General features: G+C 37.9%; 1 protein-coding gene across 4 annotated transcripts in view; it reads right to left on the reverse strand.

Moving 5' to 3' along the window:
* Positions 1–615: 615 nt before the first annotated feature.
* GSPT1 (G1 to S phase transition 1) overlaps positions 616–24,644 on the reverse strand; it is a 37,823-nt gene continuing 13,794 nt past the window's right edge. For 3 of the 4 annotated variants that reach the window (XM_084640778.1, XM_084640781.1, XM_084640780.1), the window contains exons 2-15: positions 21,746–21,793; positions 21,527–21,568; positions 20,505–20,732; positions 19,187–19,220; positions 17,144–17,221; positions 11,596–11,776; positions 11,074–11,228; positions 10,253–10,393; positions 9,315–9,408; positions 8,872–8,952; positions 4,454–4,627; positions 3,839–3,928; positions 3,034–3,202; positions 616–1,095 (exon numbers count right to left, since the gene is read on the reverse strand). In XM_084640778.1, coding sequence (XP_084496904.1) covers positions 1,043–1,095; positions 3,034–3,202; positions 3,839–3,928; positions 4,454–4,627; positions 8,872–8,952; positions 9,315–9,408; positions 10,253–10,393; positions 11,074–11,228; positions 11,596–11,776; positions 17,144–17,221; positions 19,187–19,220; positions 20,505–20,732; positions 21,527–21,568; positions 21,746–21,793 — 1,568 coding nt within the window. In that variant the 3' untranslated portion in view covers positions 616–1,042. The remainder of the gene's footprint in view (positions 1,096–3,033; positions 3,203–3,838; positions 3,929–4,453; positions 4,628–8,871; positions 8,953–9,314; positions 9,409–10,252; positions 10,394–11,073; positions 11,229–11,595; positions 11,777–17,143; positions 17,222–19,186; positions 19,221–20,504; positions 20,733–21,526; positions 21,569–21,745; positions 21,794–24,644) is intronic. The other variant, XM_084640779.1, reaches the window with a different exon arrangement.

Here is a 24,644-nt window from a genome sequence, read left to right on the forward strand (position 1 = left end):
AAAACAGCAAGGATTATCCAGCCTTCTAACAGAGAATGAACTAAGTAACTTGTCGAACTGGCACTTTTTTTAACTGGCCCAGTTTTCAGACAAAATCTAGCTCTTATAAATACCAATGCAGGCATTATTGCCACAATTACCATGTTTTTGCAGCTTCCATTGATTTACTGGTTGTTAGCATTTTCTGAAGGTAAACATTTGATTATGCTGTACTTTTTATAAAGACATAGTATGTAGTTCTAGCATTCAAAACCAGCTTACTGTGTCTACGAAATTATGTTAAGTTGACTTAGGTTTGCTGTAGATATAAACCATTGTAAAGCTAATAAAGTAGTGCCACATTTGCAGAAAGGTATTTAATTTAAAGAATGCATTAAACACTATTAGGATGGGGCAAAACATTCCTTTTATACAAACTTGGTCAATTGTCTAATTACCTCATTTAAAACGGGGGGGGGGGGGGGAGAGGGGAAGAGAGGGAGAGAGCCTCTGAGGAGTTTAGAAATCTCCAAGTAATCGAACATTTAGAATACTTGGAAAGTTTAAAAGCTAATGCAACAGTGTTACATCTGGATAAAAAACATTATTCAAAAGCAATTCCAATACCAAAAAGGATTTCAAATTGAATAGTTTATTAACATGGTAGTTGTCTTTGTAACATGTGTACACACACTCACACACTGAGTGATCTGCCTGGAAAAAAGATGTCTTAATATGCCAGGGGAAATTAAACATTAAAAATCCTTTAGATTTTCATAATTATAGGCAATTATGTCCACATCACTTACAAAGCTATTGCCGAATCTTTGCAAGGAAGCAGAATTTGAGAGAAAAAAAACTCTTTTTGGGAAATTCAACAGTGGCATAGCAGAGCTCTCAATATGAGAAAGCTGACATAATGTGGACCTTTGCTGTGAAATTTGTCTTTGCAAAATATGGGGAGAAGTTTATCAATGGGCAGAAAATAAGAAGGCGGTGTGAAGTAGGCTTTTGCAGAGTCAATTTTCCTCACAGTATTGTGCAGGGTCATCAAGAAAAATGCTTAGTCCTTCTCTGGAACCAGTTTCAGAACTTTTCCAATTGCAATGGTCTTACCTAAACCAAGGAGAAAGATGCTTGTGTTAGGTCTTTATTGGTGAATAATGCACTTACATCTAGAAGTGTGAAAGCTTCTAAAACATACAGATTCCTCATGGTGTCAGAGATAATTATATATTAGAGGAAATTATTTTTCATGACAAGAGTACAATAGTGTTAATGGGAGCAAAAATGCCACTCTCTCACAGGAGAGATCAATGTAGATACAAATAAATTGTTCGACATTCATTTGAATTTTTGCTTGCTAAGAGATTTTTCATCATAAGTGCTTTAAGTTATGCTTTTCCAAATTGTACAGGTTGAAGACACCATTCGTGCAAGTTACATTCTAGGACAAGGGAGTACATGGAAGAATTTAAGTAATCATTAAGGGACAGCTCTTAAGGAGCAAAAACATGTTATTTCAGGAAGTAATTCCATAAGTTTTATTATAGATGCATACAGCCGGAAGTCGAGAATGAATGGCAAAACAAAGATTGCCTTAAGTCATAATATTTTGTCACCAAAAGGCATGTTTTGTCAGGTTAGTGAAAAGTTATTTGGGAATACCACCTTTTCCTTCTTGTTTGAAGTTCAGCTAGCTGGAGTATCAGTTAGCTCCTGTACTCTGCTTTACCAGAAACACCTGCTTCAAGCTAAATGGATTTAAATAACGTAATCTTAAGTCATTTTTACTTGACGGCGATGTCATGAGAAACTTTTTGTGCAGGTATTCAATACCCAGTTATTGGCACAGAAAAACTGGGGCTGAGGAAAAGGGAACTACTTTTCAGTGTCTGAGTCCAGCAAAGTTTGCAGAATATTATTAGGGCTTCAAGTGCTTAAAAAAATTGATCACACTTAACAAAATTAATTGTGATTAATCACACTATTAAACAATAATAGAATACTATTTATATAAAGGCAGCACAAATGGAAGGAGGAGACACAGCTTAGTAGAGAGACAGACAAACAGAGTGTGTGTGTGACAGATATGCATTGCCCCTTTTAGTACGCTGACCCCACTCTAAGTACACTACCTTTTTAAGTAGAAGAGCAAGTTGAGACAGCAGCTGTTGCCAGCAAGCTCCCTCCATCCTGAGCCCTCTCATGTCCCCCACCCTGCTCTGTGGAGATCAGGTAAAGGAACGGGGGGTAGGGGACACCCTGACATTAGCGCCCCGCCTTCCCCTCCAGCAAGCAGGAGGCTCCTGGGAGCAGCTCTAATGCAGAGGGCAGGAGCAGCACACGGCCTGGGCAGCTGGGGGAGGGGATGGACAGCTGAACTGCCCAACAATTGATAGGCTACTGGGCGGCTGCCGCACGGGGAATTTAGGGGGCTGCCGGTCCACCCTGATTCCAAGCCCCCACCACCTAGCTCCAACGGGCTGCTCTTCCTGCAAGCATTGGACAAAGCAGGCAGCTACCAAACATTATAAGGGAGCATTGTGAAACTTTAAACAAGCATGTTCTCTAAATGATCAGCAACGAAACAACATTAACCAGGACGACGTTAAATGAGAGTTACTGTATCTTTAGTATGCAATACCTGTGAATGCATTTCTACTATTAGCAGCAGCCCTGTTGTCTCCTCTCTATATACTGTACAATGGCATATCTGTTGTGCAGCAGGAAGAATAAGGAACATTCTTCAACATCTGATGAAGTGAGCTGTAGCTCACGAAAACTTATGCTCAAATAAACTGGTTAGTCTCTAAGGTGCCACAAGTACTCCTTTTCTTTTTGCGAATACAGACTAACACGGCTGTTACTCTGAAACCATTCTTCTACAGAGAATTTTCTGCTAAGTACTGCAGTTAGAAAAGGGACAGCTAGTATTTCCATTTCCAGTTTCTCATTTCAGTATTTTCAGCATTTGAGATTTCTTATTCTAAGAGTAATAAAATGGTGTATATATACAGAAGCAAACTTTAATAGTTGCACAAGTACTCTTACCCTCATCTCTTAAGGTAAAACGACCCATCTGAGGGAACTCTTTGAATGTCTCAAGGCAGATGGTTCCTGCTGTCCTTAAACGGGCAATGCATACTTGATCTTGTTTCACAAAACGCGGTCGTGTCTTACTTTTTTCTCCTGATTTTTTGTCTACCAAGCAGATTAAGGCCTGTACAAGAATGAGAGGTGTTTGCAAAACACAGTATCATTGACAATTACATTTTCCCATCAGAAATAAAGCCTCAGTATTCCCCAAGCCTCTTTAAAAGTACTGTCCACTTGAAATTGAGTCAATTTTGAAAAGGTAACAGTGGTTTACCTAACACTTGCTTATGAAACACTCACCCCCATCAACTTCTGTCATTTTATAATAATTTTTTTCTGCAAATACCCCTCTCCCTTGTTACTGCAGGAAAAGCTACACAAATTGACTATACTTGGAATACAGTGAAACTTACATATAAAATGCTGTCAAATGCACAAGTAAACAAATTGAAAAAGGGAGAAATATCTCTCCCCCTTTTTTTTGGATAGTTTTAGGAAGATATTCAGACAAAAAAAAAGTGTGACAGTGGACCATATCCTTTTATGATATCAAGTTTGAACGAACAGTAGCATTCAGGACTCCCAAAGCGTTCAGAAGATTTATACATGATGCTTATTATTTGCTGTGTTGTGTTAATACACCAGTGTCCAATCTGGATTGGAGACCTGTTGCACTATTTTCTGTACAAACAATTGAAAAAAAAAGTTCCTGCTCTGAAGAGCATGCTGTCTTTAAGTTAAAGCATTAATATAAACTCACTGTTATCTCGACTTCTTCAATACAGGTATGAATGTGCAGCACTGCATTATAACCAGGGCAGATGATGGATTTGTGCTCAATTATCACTATCTATAAAGTAATATAAGAAGTTATATTAAACTGCATTCCTCACATATTATATTCTAAAGAGGCACAGACTAACCAGTTAAGGGCTAGCTATCACACGTTTTTATCTAGAACTTCACATGCATGGCATGTCATGTCACTGAATAAAACTTTTCAGAAGCAAACAGCCAACCCCTCACGCTTGTTAGGGGACTGGAAAAATGACTGAATGTCTTATAATACAGAAGTATGCTTACTGAAAAATAACTGATCTATAAGTAGGAAAATAGAATTTTGCTTTAAGATTAGTGATTTCTGAAACTTCAATTAGAATATTCACGTTCGGAGTACATTTGTTCAATTCACTCATGACTTTTTTTAAGCAATGATTTTAAATCTTGGATTAAGATTTATGAAATCACACAGTGGTTTTACAGTAGCTGTGAAATTTCTAACCAAATTTCAAATGGTATAGCCTTGTTTAGAGTCATTCACCATCATTAGATACAAGAACCAAGGAATTACAGAACTATATTTCAGCTAGTGTACCTGGGCATCAAATGTGCGTCCAGAATGACAAAGGTTATTAGGGTCACAGAGTATAAATCCCGGAAGGATCTCCTCCTCTTCAATTCCTTTCAGTCTAATCTTTAGGTTTTCACCTGGGGCTACAGAATCAGTTTCTACATCATCAGAAAGGATTCCAAGAACTTCCACGTTGTGCTTAAAGAAAGCAAGATTTGGGTTTTCTGATATATGAAATGTTTTACTTAACGCATGTCACAAAAAAAATATCACTAACACAAAAATGTATATTAGACCTATACAGTTCATCAGCTACATCTCTGCTTCTTCAGTTTAAATATGTTGCACTAGGTATATTATTATTAGGGCTGTCAATTAATCGCAGTTAACTCACACGATTAACTCTAAAAAATTAGATCATGATTAAAAAAATTAATCGCGATTAATCACAGTTTTAATCGCACTGTTAAACAATAGAATACCAATTGAAATTTATTAGATGTGTGTGTATGTTTTTCTACATTTTCAAATATATTGATTTCAATTACAACACAAAATACAAGTGTACAGTACTCTATTTTGCTACAAATATTTGCACTATAAAAATAACAGTATTTTTCAATTCACCTCATACAAGTACTGTAGTGCAATCTCTATCATGAAAATGCAACTTACAAATGTAAATTATTTTTGTTACATTACTGCACTCAAAAAACAAAACAATGCAAAACTTCAGAGCCTACAAGTCCACTCAGTGCTATTTCTCATTCAGGCAATTGCTATAACAAACAAGTTAGTTGACATTTACGGGAAATAATGCTGCCAACTTCTTATTTACAACGTCACCAGAAAGCGAGAAGAGGCATTCGCCTGGCACTTTTGTAGCCAGCATTGCAAGGTATCTACGTGCCGGATATTCTAAACATTCATATGCCACTTCATGCTTCAAGCCACCATTCCAGAGGACATGCTTCCATGCTGATGATGCTCATTTAAAAAATAATACATTTGTGACTGAACTGGGAGAATTGTATGTCTCCGGCTCTATTTTACTCCCATTCTGCCATATATTTCATGTTATAGTAGTCTCTGACGATGACTCGGTACATGTTCATTTTAAGAACACTTTCGCTGCAGATTTGACAAAACATGAAGAAGGTACAATTTGAGATTTCTAACGATAGTTACAGCACTCGACCCAGGATTTAAGAATCTGAAGTGCCTTCCAAAATCTGATCGGGATGGGGTGTGCAGCATGCTTCCAGAAGTCTTAAAAGAGTAACACTCCAATGCAGAAACAATAGAACCCGAATAACCAAAAAAGAAAATCAACTTTCTGCTGGTGGCATTTGACTCAGATGATGAAAATGAATATGCATCAGTCTGCACTGCTTTGGATTGTTATCGAGCAGAATCTGTCATCAGCATGGGCGCATGTCCTCTGGAATGTTGGTTGAAGCACGAATGGACATATGAATCTTTAGTGCATCTGGCATTTAAATATCTCGTGACACAAGATACAACAGTGCCATACAAACCCTGTTCTCACTTTCAGGTGACATTGTGAACAAGAAGCAGGCAGCATTATCTCCTGCAAATATAAACAAACTTATTTGAGCGACTGGCTGAACAAGAAGTAGGACTGTGAGGACTTGTAGGCTCTAAAGTTTTAAAACAAATTTTATTTTTGAATGCAGTTATTTTTTTCTACATAATTTTACATTTTCAAATAGATTGCACCACAGTACTTGTAAGAGGTGAATTGAAAAATACTATTCCTTTTGGTTTTTTACAGTGCAAACATTCGTAATAAAATAAATATAAATGAGCACTGTATACTTCATATTCTGTTATAATTGAAATAAATATATTTGAAAATGTGGAAAATATCCAAAAATTGTTAAACAAGAATAGAATACCATTTATTTAAATATGTGATTAACCGTGTGCTTAAACATTAATTTTTTTAATTGCTTGACAGCCCTAATTATAAACTTCACAATTTTATGAAAAACTTGAGCACAGAAGGAAATTTCCTGGTATCACTCAGTTATTAAAATATAATCTAGCACTTTTTCTGTCCAAAATTCCAATTTATACAACATTGTGATACAGTGTATTTTAAATGTTAGTCTAGAGCAAGTTTCAAAAGGCTTCCATCATAGCAAAAGGCACATACATTTATGGAGAAGATCATACGCAAGAGATAAGTCTCATTCACTTTGGGGAGTGTATACTGTGGTGTTCTAAATATGTATTATATATCATATTAGAACCAGAACTAATCCAAGTGTCCACAACAGTCAAGTTTTAAATTTCTCGAGAGCTTTATATTCAAAAGATGAAAAGCTAGTATGTGCCAAGGTAACATTTTCTAAAACATTTTCAGCACTCTGATAAAATGAATCATACATCAGAATAAATGAGTGCAGTGAATTTGTTTGCAGATCGTAGAAGAAGATTCTGTAGAGCTTCCTAAGCAGATTAATATAAAATCAGGATGCAGGTTTATGAATACTCTCAATCAAAACATCATATAATCTAATTTATAGAAATCCCTTTATATCATAGCCTGTCCTTTGGTCTCATGCCTTCACTCACCAGTAAGGACCAGTGGGGAAGAATTAGATTAATTTGAAAAGGAGTAAGTGAAAAGAATAAAAGGATTCATCCTACCCGCCAAAGAGTAAAAGGTTTACCGCTGTTCACTTTTGTAAGGTATTAGCTCACTACTGCCATGAACAGAAGTGCACATCATCTGAAGTGTAAAAGGACTTATTGAAATATACAAATTTTATGTTTATGGTAACCTGCTAAAGGCATTTGCAACTTCTCAACCTCTCCCTACTAAATTCTCCTACAGAGTTACATGGGTGTCTATTATTAGTAGTTGTGTCAAACAGTTTTGTCATGAAAAGGAAATAGCTACTTAAAGTACCTTAAGCCAAAAGGTACAAGCTCATCTGAGAATTACATCTCAAATTAGTTATTTAAATTGTTGAGTCTTCTCCCTCCTTTCTCCTGGGGGAAAAATTGCTCAAGTTCCACAGAAGGCGTATTTTAAAACATTCTTTTCTAAACCACTTGCAAATAAGAAATGCCAGGTACAAGAGTCCAGAGAAGCACTCAATATTCACCAAAATAGGCAAATTAAGTTTTAACAAGAAAAATATTCTGTTACTAATGCATTTGACCCTTATGGAACTTCCCTACATGTTGATAAACTTGTCTTTTACTCAAATTTCAGGAGCAATTATTTTGTTCAGTGCTGTGATGATTCATTTCTTTAGTCACCTAGACCAGTAGAACAAATGCTGGTAATTTGAGCCCTAATATTGATCTAACTTGCTCTCCATGCCCTAAATTAAGGTGGACTGGACATCAAATAGAGTAGGGGTTACTATGCAAGATAACTTTTGGAGACAGTGTCTGAAAATTTCTTTTTATCTTGGAATCTTAATTCAAGTGTAGACAGACTGTCAAAAACAAATATGATGCAATCTTCACGACCTTTGGAATTAGATTACAGAATCTACTTTTAACCACACTATTCACCTAGATGGTAGCAACACAAAGCCAGCTCCTTTGTACTGTCAATTTTTAAATCTTTAATGCAAAAACATGCCCCATACTGTTAACTTGCAGCTGCTAATTTTCCAGAAGAGATGACATGGAAATCAGTCTAAGCATCAATGCATTTTGCATAAAGAAATTTCAGTTTCTAGTGTACAAGAGATTCATCTTATGTTCTGGCATGAATGCTGAGACACCCTTCATTTTCACTGACAGTCTGTTGGAACAGAAGTGGTAAAGGAATTCTCAAGCTAAGCCAATAAAAATAACAGTAGTTCTCTCAGAGCATATACCTCAGCTTATATCCTTAGAACATGTTTCATTCTCACTTGAAAATGGATACAGTGTGTGAGGAAGGCGGTGACTAACTCCCAGCAGAAAAAGGATTCAAGTAGGCAAAGATACTTATTGCAAAACAAACTAAAGCTCGAATAAGCCAGGCTGATTTGATGACCCAAGAGTTACTGGAGCTTAGTGATGAAGTACAATTCTACTTCTGAATGCTTAGGAAATCAAAGATATACTCAACATCCAGAAAAAAAGTTAACTGCTAAACTCAGATATTAAGCATTGATGTTTCCCCCCATAAATTTTACAAGTTTCCACCAAACACTTGTCAGGGATGGTCTAGATAATACTTAGTCCTGCCAGGAGTGCAGGGGACTGGACTTGATGGCCTCTTGGGGTCCCTTCCAGTCCTATAATTTTAAAACATTGAATATTTTCAGAGGCAGTTATATAAAGCTGAATCCTGTTTGACACAGTGCCATATACGGAAGCGCTTAGTTCTGATCAAATTACTTACTGTAAACCAAGTTGATTATAGCCTTAGAAACTTCTTAAATACGGAAGGTGAAAACTTGCCATACCTTGTTTGGCATCATCACAAGTTGCTGTCCTTTGCAAATAGAGCCTGATTCCAGCTTTCCCAGGACCACAGTGCCCATATCCTTTGTAAAAAATAAACACAATTTAAAAGCTTATTTTTCTTAAAATACTGCTCTACTTTACTGTTTAATCATAAATGTAGTCAATGCAGATGTAGCCAGTGAAAACATTGCACTATTGCATCTAAGTTACTATTTTCCAATGAGAAAAGCATCTAAAGCATGAAAGGGTCAGCATTAGAACATATTTAAAAGCAAATGTCACCCTTTTCAGTCAATCCAGCAGATCAAAAGGTAAATGACACCAGGCCCACCACATTTAAAACAGAACTACAGGAATCCTTTAAAAATAAAGTCAGAGTGGACTACATGGGCCATCCATTTGAAGGTAACAACTAATTTCAAATCCTAGTTTCGTTTTGTACCTTATATTTATCCACAATTGGCAGCCTGATTGGTCCATCAACTGAACGGTTGAAGTTTGGCAAATTATCCAGATATGGAATAAATGGTAATCCACTAAAAGAGTAAAAATATTTATTTAAATAAACATTTCACTTTGGCTAAACTTTAAACTAACTGTATGGCTTATTCATTATAAGTCAAGTAAAGGATTTCAGCCAAACACAGCAGAGGGAAAGAACTTTAACCTCTAAACAATGAAATCCTTAACACCGCTAACTTGTGTATGTTAACATAGATCAACCGTGGTGATGCAAAGTGGTTATACTGCTTACATTCACACCATTTAATTTTAAAACCACATTACAAGCATTTTTTAGAACAGTTCATTAGTCCATTGAGACTCTTGCTAGATAGATATGCTAAATCTGTTCCAGGAGTGTGAACAAAATAGGCTAGTTTTCACAGTGGTTTTCATTAACATGGTTTAATTGCCTTGAGCCATATCAGCAAACATAGCATTAAATGACTATGAGCTGTGTCCACAATCTTATTAGGGGTCTACACAGACTATTCACATCGAACTGTTTTTCACCCTGGCCCCACACACCCAGTGTGAAATGACTGGAAAATTCAAGTGGCAGTACAGCACTTTCAAGATCTCACAAGGCAAGGAAAATACGCTGTTATGGTCTGTGGTAACCTTTAACTCAACATACAACAGAAATAGTGCTTTGGTAGCAAATTCTCTTCAACAGTGCCCAAATGCTTCTGCTTTACTTCTTGGTCATATTGTTTTCTATTTCCTTTGCAATGAGAGTCTTCCCTCACGTATACGTTAGTCAATCATATTGGTTCGGACTGCAAGTTACAAACCTATACTTCCACCTAGCTTTACTGTATTACTGCCTATTAATGAACTATTACTATTTCCCCAACATGTTAACACTAAGTTACTTACATATACCAAGGACAGAAATCAGATTGCTCTTTAAGGTTTGCTCCAGTCAGTCCCGAGCAGGGCATAAAATGAATATCTTTTTTGGGATTGAAGCCAACTTTCTTCAAAAATGGCACCAGCTTCTCTTTACATTCTTCATATCTATTAAAAATTGACATGCATCTCAATCATGTTGAATTAAGAAATTCCAGTAAAGTTCTATTTTTCTATTTGAAATCTAATATTACAATAAAAATTAAAAAGAAACCTTGCTGATTAGATCAATATTCTGGATTTGATCAAGTTTTCTGGAAGTGACTTGCCAATCAATTTGCCACATGCAGCTACTTTAGCAATGTGTGCTTACTGCCCCCACCCCCAACAAGCTGAGGGAATAAGAAAGAAAGTTTAATATAAATGTGCTGAATGCCCTCTTAGCTTAGTTCCTGGAGTTATTCAAATTATTGTTGAAGTAGATAAAAGTCTGGCAAACTGACTTAACTCTCTCTGTCGTATATAATTTTTTTTTGGGGGGGGGGGGGGGCTCTCCAAGTTTCAAGGCATTTAAAGTTTTCGTAACTCTCAACTGATATTAGAGGCTTGTGGCTTTGTTAGACATACATGCACAACAAACAGTTAAAATACATAATTATCTACTTTGCCAGTGGATGCTCTGCAGATTATGCCTGTATTCTCAGGCCCACCATCCTTCCAGTCAAGTATCAAAGGAGGCTTTGGCAAAAAAACAGCCCTAGCTGGAAATTACTGTAGCTTATAGTTCAGCTATAGTTAATTACATGAAAATACTGAAAAAATAATTTTTACTTCATAGAAACACTCACCTTTCATTACTCCAGTTTACAGTTGGATCATCCATTTTATTAATAAGAACTATTAAATGTTTTACACCTGCTGTTTTTGCTAACATGGCATGTTCTCTTGTTTGTCCCCCTTTTTCAAATCCAGTTTCAAACTCTCCTTTTCTTGCAGAAATAACCTAAATTTTAAAAAAGTGTTAAATATTAAAAAAGAAACAACCCAACAACTTAAGAATTCAAATTATTCTCACTTATTCTGCAATTAAATCAAAAAGGACAATGCATGGTTTACAGCCTTACGTTCAATAAACCCTAAACACACAAACATATCAGTCTAACTCAAAACCATTTAACAGTACTGACATTAGAAGCTGAGTAACAGTGTACCTATCAGAACTAAATTACATACAAATATTACTAGATTGCTACATTAAGATTTGAAAATTTCAGAGACCACAACTGACCAGATATTTTTATATATGTAATTCTGATCTAGCTATTTGTAGCAATACCATTAAGTGTAGATGTCCAATTTGTTTTTCTTACCAAAACAGCCAGATCAGCTTGAGAAGCCCCGCCAATCATATTTGGAACAAAGCTCTTATGCCCTGGGGCATCTAGGATTGTGAAGTGTTTCTTCTCTGTTTCAAAATAGGCACGGCCCACTTCTACTGTTTTACCTTTGTCTCGTTCTTCTTGATTTGTGTCTAAGGCCCAAGACAGGTACCTGCAAAAATACATTATTCTAGTTCTGCATTAAAATTTACTACACTAATATTTCGGTTTTCTTTAAAACATTGTTTATGAAAAAACAAACAAACAGTCTTTAACTGCCTCAACAACACTGACAACTTTTAGCATTTCTAAGATCGAGGCATATAGATGTAGCTTTTGCACAGACAGGACACCCTTGTAGTGCTAAATCATTACTACTACAACATATAGCATTAAACTAATTATACTTCTGTGATGGCTAAGAAGATACCTGTTATTCCAAATCCTTACTTTCATACCTTAATTCCCTGAAGTTATGTTTTGAGCACATACATACAATTCATGCTTCTCCTCAGCTTAGAGATAAATTGCTATCTGAAGGAACTCCAACAGATTAATGGTCAACTTTATAATGGAAAAAAGTTTCAATGCTTTCTTCCTTTTATGCACAGATAACAAAACTGGTTTTCACCTGGCACATACAATCCTTCCTAGAGAATGTATGCTTTGTTAAGTTTTAAAAAAAAAAGTTAAGTTATGAAATAAATATGACCTTAAAAATGGCATCAAAAAATTACAGGAAGTTTGAGGTTTCTAGTGCCTAGGATTTCAATTTTTGCCCACTCAAGAGTACTCACTGCTCTTAGGCGCAATTTTGTACACTCTTTCATATACATGCTCTTCTAGGCATTCAAATGCGATTGCCAGTGCAGAGTCAAATAAATATACCTTTGCTTCAACTTTCTTTCATATTCACCACGCACTCCACTTCCAAGTCCCCAAAACTGTTGTCACAATATCAGAACAGATTTCACATGACTGGAAGTTCAGTTATTCTTCCCAATGCCTCAATTAATATCTTAATCCTTTAATGCCAACACCAGGTTGGTATACAATATTCCATGTGACAAACAAGGACAGAGTTAAAATTGGTATGACGACTAATTCTCTATTTTCTAACTTATGCATAAAAATCATCATAATTTCATATTTATTTATTTATTGGTAAATGGAAGAATGGAAGAGTGTGTTGACCCAAACTTGGTGATGCAATTATAAAGTCCTTGTTTCAACAGGGAATCTTATAGTTTCAAATAAATGTTTATTTGACAAAGGTAAATGAAGAAAACACTACTCCAATCCATTGTTCATGTTGTGTCAAAGATTTGAGCTGTAGAGACAGTTGTTTCTTCAATAATGTTTTAATAGTCCCTATTTACTACCTGTATTATAAGTGAGTAGAACCTTGTCCTGGATATAAGGCAGAGCTGATGCCCTCTAGGAAGAACAAAAACTATGACACACACACACACACCCCCGCTAAAAAGACAGGTTTTGAGAGACCCAAACCTGAGATGATCTGTTCACCCCCAGTAATTGGTGTGCTACAGCATGTAGCAGGAATTGCTAGGATCTCCTACTATACCCCTTTCAATAAACAAAAGTTAAGTTATTTTCTTGACAGAAAGTAGAGATATTCTTTGCCATCTGAAAAGAACATTTCACGATCTCCCAAGGAGGCATACTACAGGAAGCCAGATCTTGCTTCTGAATCAGTTTTCTAGATCTCAAAGGTGAGCATGTAGACATGGATTCAAGCTTTTTTGGGGGAGGGAGTGAAGAAGGGATGGGGAAAAGACAGGTAATTATCTGTATTGTAGCGGTTTGAGATTTGTGTGCAGACATGTACTCTGCTCCAGCTTTAGTGTGCCAGGCATGAACAACCTGAGTAGAACACACATATCTGCACCCACATCTCGAAGAACAGCAGTTACAATACAAGTAAACTTTTTTCTTCAAGTGGTAGCAGATGTATATTCCACTCAGGTGACTCACAAGCAGTTTCAGTAGGCAGTGAACAATGACTGCAGAACTTCTGTCCCAAAGTTTGCATCTGACCTAGATGATGATGTGATAGCATAATGTTTGGTAAAAGTATGCATGGAAGACCATTTAGCATCCCTACAAATGTCCAATATTGAAGCATGACTGAGGAATGAGATCAATGTCACCTGGGCTCTCATCGAATGAGCCTGTAATGTCTGTGGGGTGTAGTCTGAGCTACTCCAAAAACCATGATCTGGAAATCTGCATTGAGATCGGCTGACTTTTCATCCAATCCGCATACGAGACAAAAAAAAATATTTGAGATGGTGAATTAAATGGTTTAGTGCTTTCCAGATGGATGCGTAGTGGTGCTTGGCATTCTAACATGTAGAGATACTACTCATCTACATTTGAGTGTGGCTTAGGAAAGTATATAGTCAAGTAAATAACCTGATTAAGGTGAAACTATGAAATCACCCTAGACAAAAGCTTTGGATGTGGTTTTAAGGATACAGTCTTTGAAAAACTGACTAAAAAGAGGTTTGTAATTTCCTGATTTCTTGCAGATGTTATAACCACAAGAGTGTCTCCCTTCTCCCAAAAGATAGCCTACAAGTAGGTTGTTATCAACTCGAATGGAGGAACCATGAGGGTGGCCAGCACAGCATTCGAGTCCCACAATAGGTTCATTTCCTTCATAGGAGGAAACAGGGAGACTATACCTTTCAGAAATCTCACTGCCATGGAGGAAGTGTAAAGGGTAATCCAAAATGTCCTGAACATGAGCCAACATGGGCTGAATTTCCTTAGATATCAACCAAACGGAAAAATGCATCCACTTAACAAAAGAAGTAGTTCTAATAGATGGTTTTTTACTATTAATTAGGATCCTCTGAATTGCTTCCGAGAATTACCTTTCTTTCTCCTCTCGCCATGTACCAGCCATGTTGTGAGGTGTAGATTACTCAGTCCCGAATGAACAACCTGGCCATGGTACTGAAGCAGGTCAGAAGGAGGGGAAGAGATTTGGGTGGTCGAACAGACAAATTGAGAAAGCACATTGTCTTGGCCAAGCCAGCACACTAAGTATCAATTGGTCCAACTTCAGTTTGAGGATAATCTGAAAGGGGTATGGAGAAAGGCATACATCAGGTGCACTCCCTAGTACAGATGGAAGGCATTGGTTAGAGATCTTGCACTAAGTCCCCTCAGGAACCAAACTGACGGCTCTTCTTGTTGTCCTTTGTTGCATCTAGTTGATGAATGGGATTCCCCATTCCTTGAAAATAGCCTCACCATGCTGCTTTTTAGAGATCACTCATGATTGTTGGAGAAAGTCCTGCTGAGATGGTCAGCCAACTGGTTTTGAGAGCCTAGTAAGTGTGCTACCGTGGGTATGTCGTCTTCCTTGATGCAGAAATGCCAAAAATTTATTGCTTCCTGACAAAGTTGGTTGGAGTAGGCACCTCTCTACTTGTTCACATAACACACTGCAGTGGTATTGTTGGTGAGTATGTGAACCACTGCTTCCCTCATCTGATCCTGAAAGGCAATGTAAATGACTTGAAACTCCACTACTTTGATATGACATGATGCTTCCTACCCTGACCACGAACTCTGAACCTTTAACATTCCTAGATGTGCGTCCACAATATGTGGGGGAGCATCAGTGACTACAGTTCTGGTTGGCAGAGGATGGGCAAAAGGAATAATACCCTGGTACACATTGTTCTATTTTTCCTACCACTGTAGTGTCCAGTATCTCTGGAGGCCCTCAGACAAGCCTGTCCTATGACTCGCAGCTCACCACAGACCTACTTCAACCAGGACTGAAGAGGATGAAGACAACTTCACGTGTTGAATCAAGTAAGTAACTTCAGGCATACACTGACCATGGTCAGATGAGATTGGAGACCAGACAACGAACTGAACTGTTTGCAAACACACATGTGGGAGAAAAGCCCTCAAATTCATCGTCTAGTAGGCCCCACAGAACTCGATTTCTGAGTTGGAGTCAAAGTCAACCCCAATCAATTGAAGAAGTCCAGTGTGAACGGAGGACTTGTTCCTCAGAAATGCCTTTCACTAGCCAATTGTCTAGGAACAGAAAGATATGAATTCCCCTCCTTCTCAGATAGGCTGCTGTTACCATTGTCATTCATTTGGTAAAGATGCACAAGGCTGACGATGGGCCAGAGGTGAGAACTGTGTACTGATAAAGTTGACTGGCAACAAGAAATCTCATAAATTGCCTGTGGCCTGGGAAAATTGCTAAATGGAAATAGCTGTCCTGAAGACTGAGAACAAACCCATCATTGTGATTCAATGGGGGGGGGGGGGGGGAGTAGCCAGGATAAGCATGCAGAATCTCAAACTTGAATTGTTGAGATCACAGAGACTAAGGATAGGTCTCACCCCTTCCTTGGACTTGGGGATCAGGAAATACCAAGAGTAGAATACTTTTTTCAGATGAAAAGAAGGAACACCTCCTCTATAACTTCCAGAGCACACAGTCTGGACCTGCTGAAGAAGCAGTTACACATGAGAGGGGTCCCTCAAAAGGAATGGGGAAAAAGGCCTGATGTATAGTAAAGCTGAAGACATACCTCTCAATTTTCAAGCCTTTTAATGTGTGGCAAGTCACTGAAACATTTGACCACAGACAAAATCTGTGTTTCGCATTTCAGTCGCACATCATGCCATATTTTAAGTTTAAAACTTGTTTTTAAAATATGTTCCCTCACTTTATAACTCAAAGCATTTCTGAAACAGGATATGGATGAGGAAGAAGGTCTCTGCCCAGAATACTTAGGATTTTGTTGGAGGGGCCCTATGTGGTTTTATCATGGGATTCTAATGGAAAAGGTGGTCCCTGCATATGCTTACCTCAATACAATTAATTCATGCCACCTTCTATCTCTCTACCGTGTCCAAATACAATTAATTCAGGTCAAAAATCTACCTCTCTGCATTACTTCATAGCTGTTCCCTCTAATGAGGTCCACTTCTGCTGCACGCCTCTCCATCCCCTCCAAGAAGCAGGAGATGCTTCTGAGAGGGTACACAGCCACCCAGGAATTGTTGGTGGAGGAAGGAGGCAGCAAGGTGGCTCTTCACAGCCTGGGAGGCTAACAGTTCAGGGCCCTATTTCATTCACTCACCCCATTAGGCGAAGAGTTTTGTGATCCAGCCTGCTCCCTCCCTCCAGAGCTTTCCTCCCTCTGACTCCTCTTTCATACAGTACTTATAGGGGAAGGGCAGAAATATGCAAGAAGATCCCTTGCTGTCTGAGGATGGTTTCCTTCTTCCATCACCCCTACCAGTCAGCTGCTATTGTGCAGCACCACAAATTAAGGCAATATTCTGTACGATATGGAAGCAAAATCTGCTCCAGCATGGAATGCACTGCATAATGTAGCACACATCAAATCCCTGGCTGGAAAAATTCTGGAAAAAACAAAAGGAACCAAATACTACAAGGAAAACTTCAAAACAGTCTCCTCTCAGGAGCTAAAAAAGGATGCCATGTTATAGTCTTAGGTAAGATTCATACCAGGTTTCTCTGTTTTTCTCTTTAGCTTCTCTTTCATATTTCTCAAGTGTTCTTTTGTCAACCATTCCTGTTAAGTACCTAGGGCGTGAGGAAGGGAAAAAAAAGAAAAGAAAAAAAGACATTTTACATTAAGTACATGGCAACTAAATTTCTATTCAAATGGAGTATATCAGCAGTTCTCAAAGTGTGGCTCGGGACCCCAAAATGGGTCACGACCCCCTTTTAATGGGGTCACCAGGGCTGGCGTTAGACTTGCTAGGACCCAGGTCCGAAGCCAAAGCCTGAGCTCCACTGCCTGGAGATGAAGCTGCAGCCTGAGGGCTTCAGGCCTGGGTGGTGGGGCACAGGTTACAGGCCCCCCTGCCTCGGGTGGCGGGGCTCGAGCAGGCTCATGCTTTGGTCCCCCCGCTCCTGGCGTCATGTAGTAATTTTTGTTGTCAGAAGGAGGTCGTGGTGCAATGAAGTTTGAGAACCCCTGCAGTATATGATCTGATTACTCTGTAGATCTGAGGTATGGTCTGAAAATGGTAAGAATGGAATTTCTGCTCTCAGAAGAGCAACTCCATAATTCAAAAAGTAAGGCATGACTATCTGTTAAGAAAGTAAAGGGCAAACAAGGCATAAGCCTACCTACTATATGAGCTCCACAGTTTAAAAGGTAAACAAATGACATTCTTAAAATAAAAAAAATAGAAGGCTGTATATTACATTTTAAAATGCTTCAATTTAATAAATTTTAAAAGGGTAAAAAATCTAATATATTCGTTTCACAGACATGACCACCCAAGGAGTGGTCTTCATTTAGAATGTCTTTTAATCAAGCAAGTACTATTTTTCAGGACTGTTTTAAAACAAGTGTTTAAAGGAAAATATACACATACACAGAGACATCCATAGTTAGAATAGAACAGTTACAGAAGATTGGATTAGTCAAAACTTCCAATTTATTTGTTAAATCTTAAAACAAATAAATGTTAGAGACAATAAAACCACGTACAAGAGAGAGAAAATATAAAAGGAGAAAAGGAGAAGAGGTATCAGCAACTAAAAGCATTATATTCTAAACCAAACCAGATCATAAGTAACTGAGTCACTGCCCATAGAACTTACAAAATGGTAATCGAAATCAGAAACCTTGGCATATAAGTTTACATAAAAGAAAAATGCTAACAGTTAGGTGAAGGCTAAAGATCAATACCTTTGACCAGTGCCTTCTTAAATTGGCAAGGAAAGGAAAATTGCATTTTTCCATAGATCTTGCATATTAAAAGCCTAGAGATCTATATTAGACACTCTTTGTATAATACTAACATATCAGTTATGTTGCTTTTCCTTAAAGCTTCAGTCCGATCTTTTAATGGGAAGAATGGGTCTGTTTAGTTTAGAAAGGAAACTAGTAAGTGGGGAAATTATAGCAGCATTCAGAATAATTAATGGCTGAGAGAAGGTAGAGACCCTATTTACTTTTTCTCATAATAAAAAAGGGATATGCAACAAAATTTAAAAAGGCATACTTTTTTAAAAAAACTACAGAACTTATGGAACTAATTGACACAAAGTATAAACACAGAACTTTTAAAAATTAACACCTAAGTGGATAATGAGTGCTTCCAGTGACAGATTAAAATATACTCTTGTGGTTTAAGAGTGTGACATCGTGCGGCATAGTAAAAGCCAACTTCTAAAAGGCTGGCCTTATGAAAACACTTCTCCTATGGGAAAGTTATTCCAGATTTGTTCAGTACTTGTTTAATTTATATAAAGAAAACTGACAATTTATAATCTGGAATTATTTAAAATCAATACCTGGATTTCAATATATGAATAATGATAATATCAGATGCTGAACATATTCAAATCAAAGACAATGACTTACTAAATTAATAGACCTGGAGTGGTATTTCATTAAACAAAAAACAGATAAAAAAAAAGAAACAGTCTATGCTCACTAAAACCAATCATACTATTTATTTCCCATGTGTTATAATTCACAATATTAAAGACTAACAGTTTAAAGAAATCTTATTTTTAAAAATTACGTACATTATTTGTCCTCCAATGGTTGATTTACCAGCATCTAACAAACATACAAAACAAAGATACTTTAAAGTCATTCCGTCTTAAGTATTAAAAAAAATAAAACATAAAAAAGAGAAAGTTAGGTCCATCAAACCCATTTCATGACAATATAGCATTGTTTTGTAGGACACGTTTTCTAGTAATTTGTCCTGTTTAGTTTGAAAATGTCTCAATGGAGTATCTACAACTTCTCTTGAAAGATTATTCCCCAATTTAAGATTTCATTGTCAGTACAATATATTCAGTCTGTATTTTTCCCATCACCCGTAATAATTATTTTCCATCTTTCATACTTTCATCTTTCACTTTTTTTGATTGTCTAAAAACACTTAGAGTGGGACAGTGGCATATAAGTGTTTCTCTCAATTTCTGGTCAACTCCTCCATTTCTGTTGCTTCTCTCTGAATTCTCCAATTTGTTAATAGCATTTTGGTTGTGTAGCACCAGTATTTCAGGTATGGTTTTACTAGAAATGGATTAAAAGAAAACATTTTCCTGCAAAGGATTTTTTTGTTTTTTTGCAGGAGAGGTTTTTGGGTAGTCTTCACCTAACCTACCAAGCCAAGAAAAATGCCAAGCAGATCGTCATCTGAGGCCATAAGTATGGATATTATTTTGACCAAGAGAACACAGGTTTTCTATACCCTTTTCTTAGATGTTACTTCACTATTTTAAAAAAAGCAGCATTATTAGAACAAGATGGTAGCATCACCTCAAAGCAGGATGCACACTTTCATTTCCCTAGAAGGGAGCAAGATTAATTTCTGGCAAGGAACAAGAGCCCAGAAATTGCTCTACATATACAGCACCTGCTATTCAGTGGGCGAGAGAGAGGCCATCCATGATCATTCTAAAGAATGTCATAAAATTGAACAGCAGCAGCATTTTTGTAAAAGAAAGAAAACGGTATTTCAGATATCAACTTTTATATTAAGTAGCATCAGAATATGATACTGAAAAAGCTATCAATGATCATTCATCTATGATGGGGTTATTCATGCAACTTAATTATTCTAGGCAAGTAAAGCCTCTGCCCCAAGGATTCAAATCTTCAGCCAAAATTGTACATAATAGCCTAGTTTATTAGATTCCAAAGAAATATTACTAATATTTGTCGTTAACCTTATTTAAAAATTATTCTGCCAATTCTAGTAACCTGTTAACCTAGAAAGGGAGAGCGAAAGTCACAAATTTCGATTCATTAAAGGGCAGAGTTATACAATAACTCATTGTGTTATCAGAAATCTCTCTCTTGTCCTGCAGTTGTTTATCTGTAACTTACCTACATGCCCAATGAATACTACATTTACATGTTCTTTTTTAGGAGCACCTGGTGGTGCTACTACAGATTTAGGTTTTGGTATTTCCTCCTCTTCCTCCATCATTTCCTGGGCACTCTCCTCAGTATGCCCTGCATCTCCTGACGCGCCACCTCCCAGCTCTGCTTCACATGTTTCTTCTTTGTGATCCCATGATTCTTCAGGGGACATTTCTGTCTCTCCATTTTCTACTAGAATGAAATGAAGTACATTCAAATAAATTATGAATGTAACTCAGAAAAGCTAGTCAATATTTACACTCCAGCAATAACTAATTAATTTTTTTTTTAAAGTCAAGATGCAACTTTTCTGCTCCTCAGATATTCAGTTTATGGATGTCCTACTATGCAAAGCAGGTACTCTCTGCTTCGTTTGAAATGGATATTACCACTAGCATTCAAGCAAGCTTGTCTGCTGACATCAGAAAATTATGACCCTCAGGGATTGAAGAGGCTTCTATTTTAACAAAGCAGCATTTTTATGGGGAAAAAGAAAACCCAAAACAGACTTATAATAGCATAATGGTCAAGTACAGACTAATATTTGTACTGAAAATTGCACTGAAGACTACCACAATTTTAGCAGGAAAAGGGAACGCTGCATACAAATTCAGGAAAAATATGCCATCTTTACACTCAACACGTTATGACTTGTTTCGCTTACTCAAAAGGGAGCATGCCATGGCATGAAATATTGAGACTATTTTATAATTTGAAGTAGTGACTGTATTGAAGAAGGGAAGTGGCGAAAATGCAGCATATTCTTATTCGGTGTTCAAATAATCCCACTACACCTGCCACCACAAAATTTACTGCAGTGGCATTTTAGTGTCCCATTAAGTCTCTTTTCTGATTCAGGCACACAGCAGTGATACTGAGAGTTTTGTACCAACCAAACTGCGAAGGCCCAATTAAGGCAGCCTTCAATTTAGCTAACAATAAATCAACCCAAGTGATATTAGAAACTGTTAATGGCCATGTCTTACCAACAGGTTCTGAGACTTCCATACTAACAGCAACATTTGAACCTAAACAAAAAATTGAGGCATTATGTACATTTGCTTAATGTGAAGCCAGCAATATCAAACAAACAACTTTGGAATACCACCATGAACACTTTAATACTGCAATTACTAAAAATAGCTATTTTTCTTAATTACATTTATTGGTGCTACAATAGATTTTCAAACATGAAAACCCAGTACCTTCACAAGATGTTGTTTGCTCCTCTTGAGAAGACTCTGCAGGTGCTCCTGAAACAAAAAAAATGTTTTAAAACAAGAATCAGATGTTACTAATTTCAAGATTATCCCATAAAGACCAGAGTGCTATCAAATTTATCACAACAACAAATAAAGCCATATCTAATAAAAATACTCCCTCCTCCCTGCAAGAGGACACTAAATACAGCCTTCTAGTATGAAAGAATTCTACTAAAGCTAGTATATTGTATTTTAAGAACTATGTCACATATGACAGTTTCAGGGCGAAGTCCCTTTATGCCCCCTGCATCTAAGATAGTGCTTCTCAAACTATTGTACTGGTGACCCCTTTCACATAGCAAGCCTCTGAGTGTGACCCCCTTATAAATTAAAAATGCTTGTTTATATATTTAACACCATTATAAATGCTGGAGGCAAAGTGGGGTTTGGGGTGGAGGCTGACAGCTTGCAACCCCCATGTAATAACCTCACGACCCCCTGAGGGGTCCCGACCCCCAGTTTGAGAACCCCTGATCGGAGAGGCTCCAAAGCAAACGTAGGGGAAGCAATTGCTGTACATGCACATTTTACTTCACCATTCTTTTTGTGTATTCTAGCTATTTTAGATATTTGGGTGTTTAATACATTGAAATGTAACTTCACTATCTGCAATGAAGTAATCTTTGTTCGTGAGGTCTTTCTATTGTATAGAAAAGTTATTCATCTTGTAGAATTTCTACAGTGCCCATCACCACAGTATCTGGATGTTTAATAGCTTCACTGCAAGATCAAATAGGAAATTGAAATGAGGTAGGGAACAAGTGAGCCCTTGTTTAAGCAAAGATCTGCCATAAATTACCAAACATGGTAAGAAATAAAAACAAGTGACTGGTAAATTTTTAAGCCTAATAAATTATAAGATCCTCCCCAATATCAAAGCTTCTCTCTAATGTTTTTTACATATTGAAGAGTTGAACCATTTGTAATTGGACCAGATTAAGCATAATGATTTATTGCATCCACACATGTTGAACTGGTTTAAGATATTTTCCTTAATATTCACTTTGGCATCTTAAACCATTTTAGTTACAATACCCTCTATCCTATAAACCTCAGTACAGTTCCAAGAAGAAATATGTTCTGGAAGATTTCACAGGGCCAGTGACCTGGAGTCAAGTTCAACCAAACATTTCTTGTATTGTTCCAACTGGTCTGCAGTAATGCAGTATATTGGGTCACGTTGAGTTGTAACTAATTACACCTACTCAAATAGCTCATTCCAACCAGTTACTAGACCATTTGACTCTTTGGAACATTTTTATATGTGAGTACAAAGTGTTCTATAAGTGTTCTGGGGGATTTAATAAGTTTAATTTTTGGGTAAACCAGACTTCAATGGCCTCTGTGAAACGACATGAGCAACAGCATCTCCATCCACATTGTTCGTTTATGTTTGGCTAGTCCCTTACCAATCCCATATCCTTTACTTGGCTATGTTGTCACCTCCCCTCCCTCCATACTTAGCATACAGCCCAGTCTCCTGTACTATTTTAGTTATCTGAGCTATATTCACAAAAGACCTGAAAATTGAAAATTTTTCTCAAAGCATCACAGAGAGCAATGAAGAGAAACTGGACCCTCAGCCATGTGTTCATTGCAGGCCGTCATAGACTGGAGCAGTGCAGGAGAATCTGGCAGAATACTAGGACTACAAGACTTGCAGGAAGGGTAGGGACATGGGTCATGCTGGTGCTGGGAGGGCCTAACAGGGCTGGTAGGCTCCCTAATTGGCTCTGTGTGGCTCCCAGAAGCGGCCGGCATGTCCGTGCAGCCCCTAGGTGGAGGCGTGATCGGGTGGCTCTGTGCACTGCCCCCGCCCTGAGCACCTGCTCCACAGCTCCCATTGGCCAGGAACCACAGCCACTGGGAGCTGTGGGGGCGGTGCCTGTAGGTGGCTGCAGTGCGCAGAGGCGCCTGGCTGCACCTCCGCCTAGGAACATGTTGCTGCTTCCAGGGAACCCCCTAACCCCTCCCCCCCCCCGAGGTAAGCACCAACCAGAGCTCTCACCCCCTCCTGCACCCCAACTCCCTGTCTTAGCCCTGAGCCCCTCCCACACCTAAACTCCTGCTGCTGGGGTGGGAGAGGTTCAATGGCCCAAGATTGTCCCAACAGCGGTCAGTGCGGCTGGCCCAGGGGCTGCCCAAGAGGCCCCCAGGCCAGTCACACTGGCCACTGCAGAAGTCCCAGAAGTCCTGGAAAGTCACGGAATCCGTGACTTCCATGACAGACTCACAGCCTTACTTATAGTACAATTCATCTGAATTGAGAATCAGAGTATTTTTTATAAAAGCGGTTAAGACTCCCATTTTACAGATGGGAATCCAAGAAACAAAAATTGCCTTATTCACCCAACACTGAACAGTAAGTGGCATAGCTGGAACTAGACTCTAAGTCCAACTCCAAACCCCTTTTTCTAGATTACATCACTTCCCAAATTTCAGCTGGCAACTTAATAATGCATTCTCTGTAGTCAAGGCTGAAAAATCATTTCCATTACAATTTCATTTGCACAGGCTTGTGATTTTTCAAGACATTCACCTTTAGGACTGAAGTTTTCCACATGGTCTCTTGCCTGCAAATGAAAAATCTATCCAATGTTTATTGTACTTTCACTTGCCTTGAAATAGAAACAGTATGATAAGTAGATCAAAGAGGTTTGTTTGTTTTTCCTCTCTTATAAACCACATGCACAGCAGCACACACCATTTGAGCAAGTCGGTAATCGGACAGAACATTTTTCATAGAAAAAACACCAATTCATCTAAACCAAAATTGTTAGAGTGATACCCCAGAATAGCCAATATCCCAATAGTTAGGGCACTAACTTGGGATGTGGAAGAC

This window comes from Lepidochelys olivacea, assembly GCF_965140295.1.
Source record: "Lepidochelys olivacea isolate rLepOli2 genome assembly, chromosome: 10".
NCBI lineage: Eukaryota > Metazoa > Chordata > Testudines > Cheloniidae > Lepidochelys > Lepidochelys olivacea.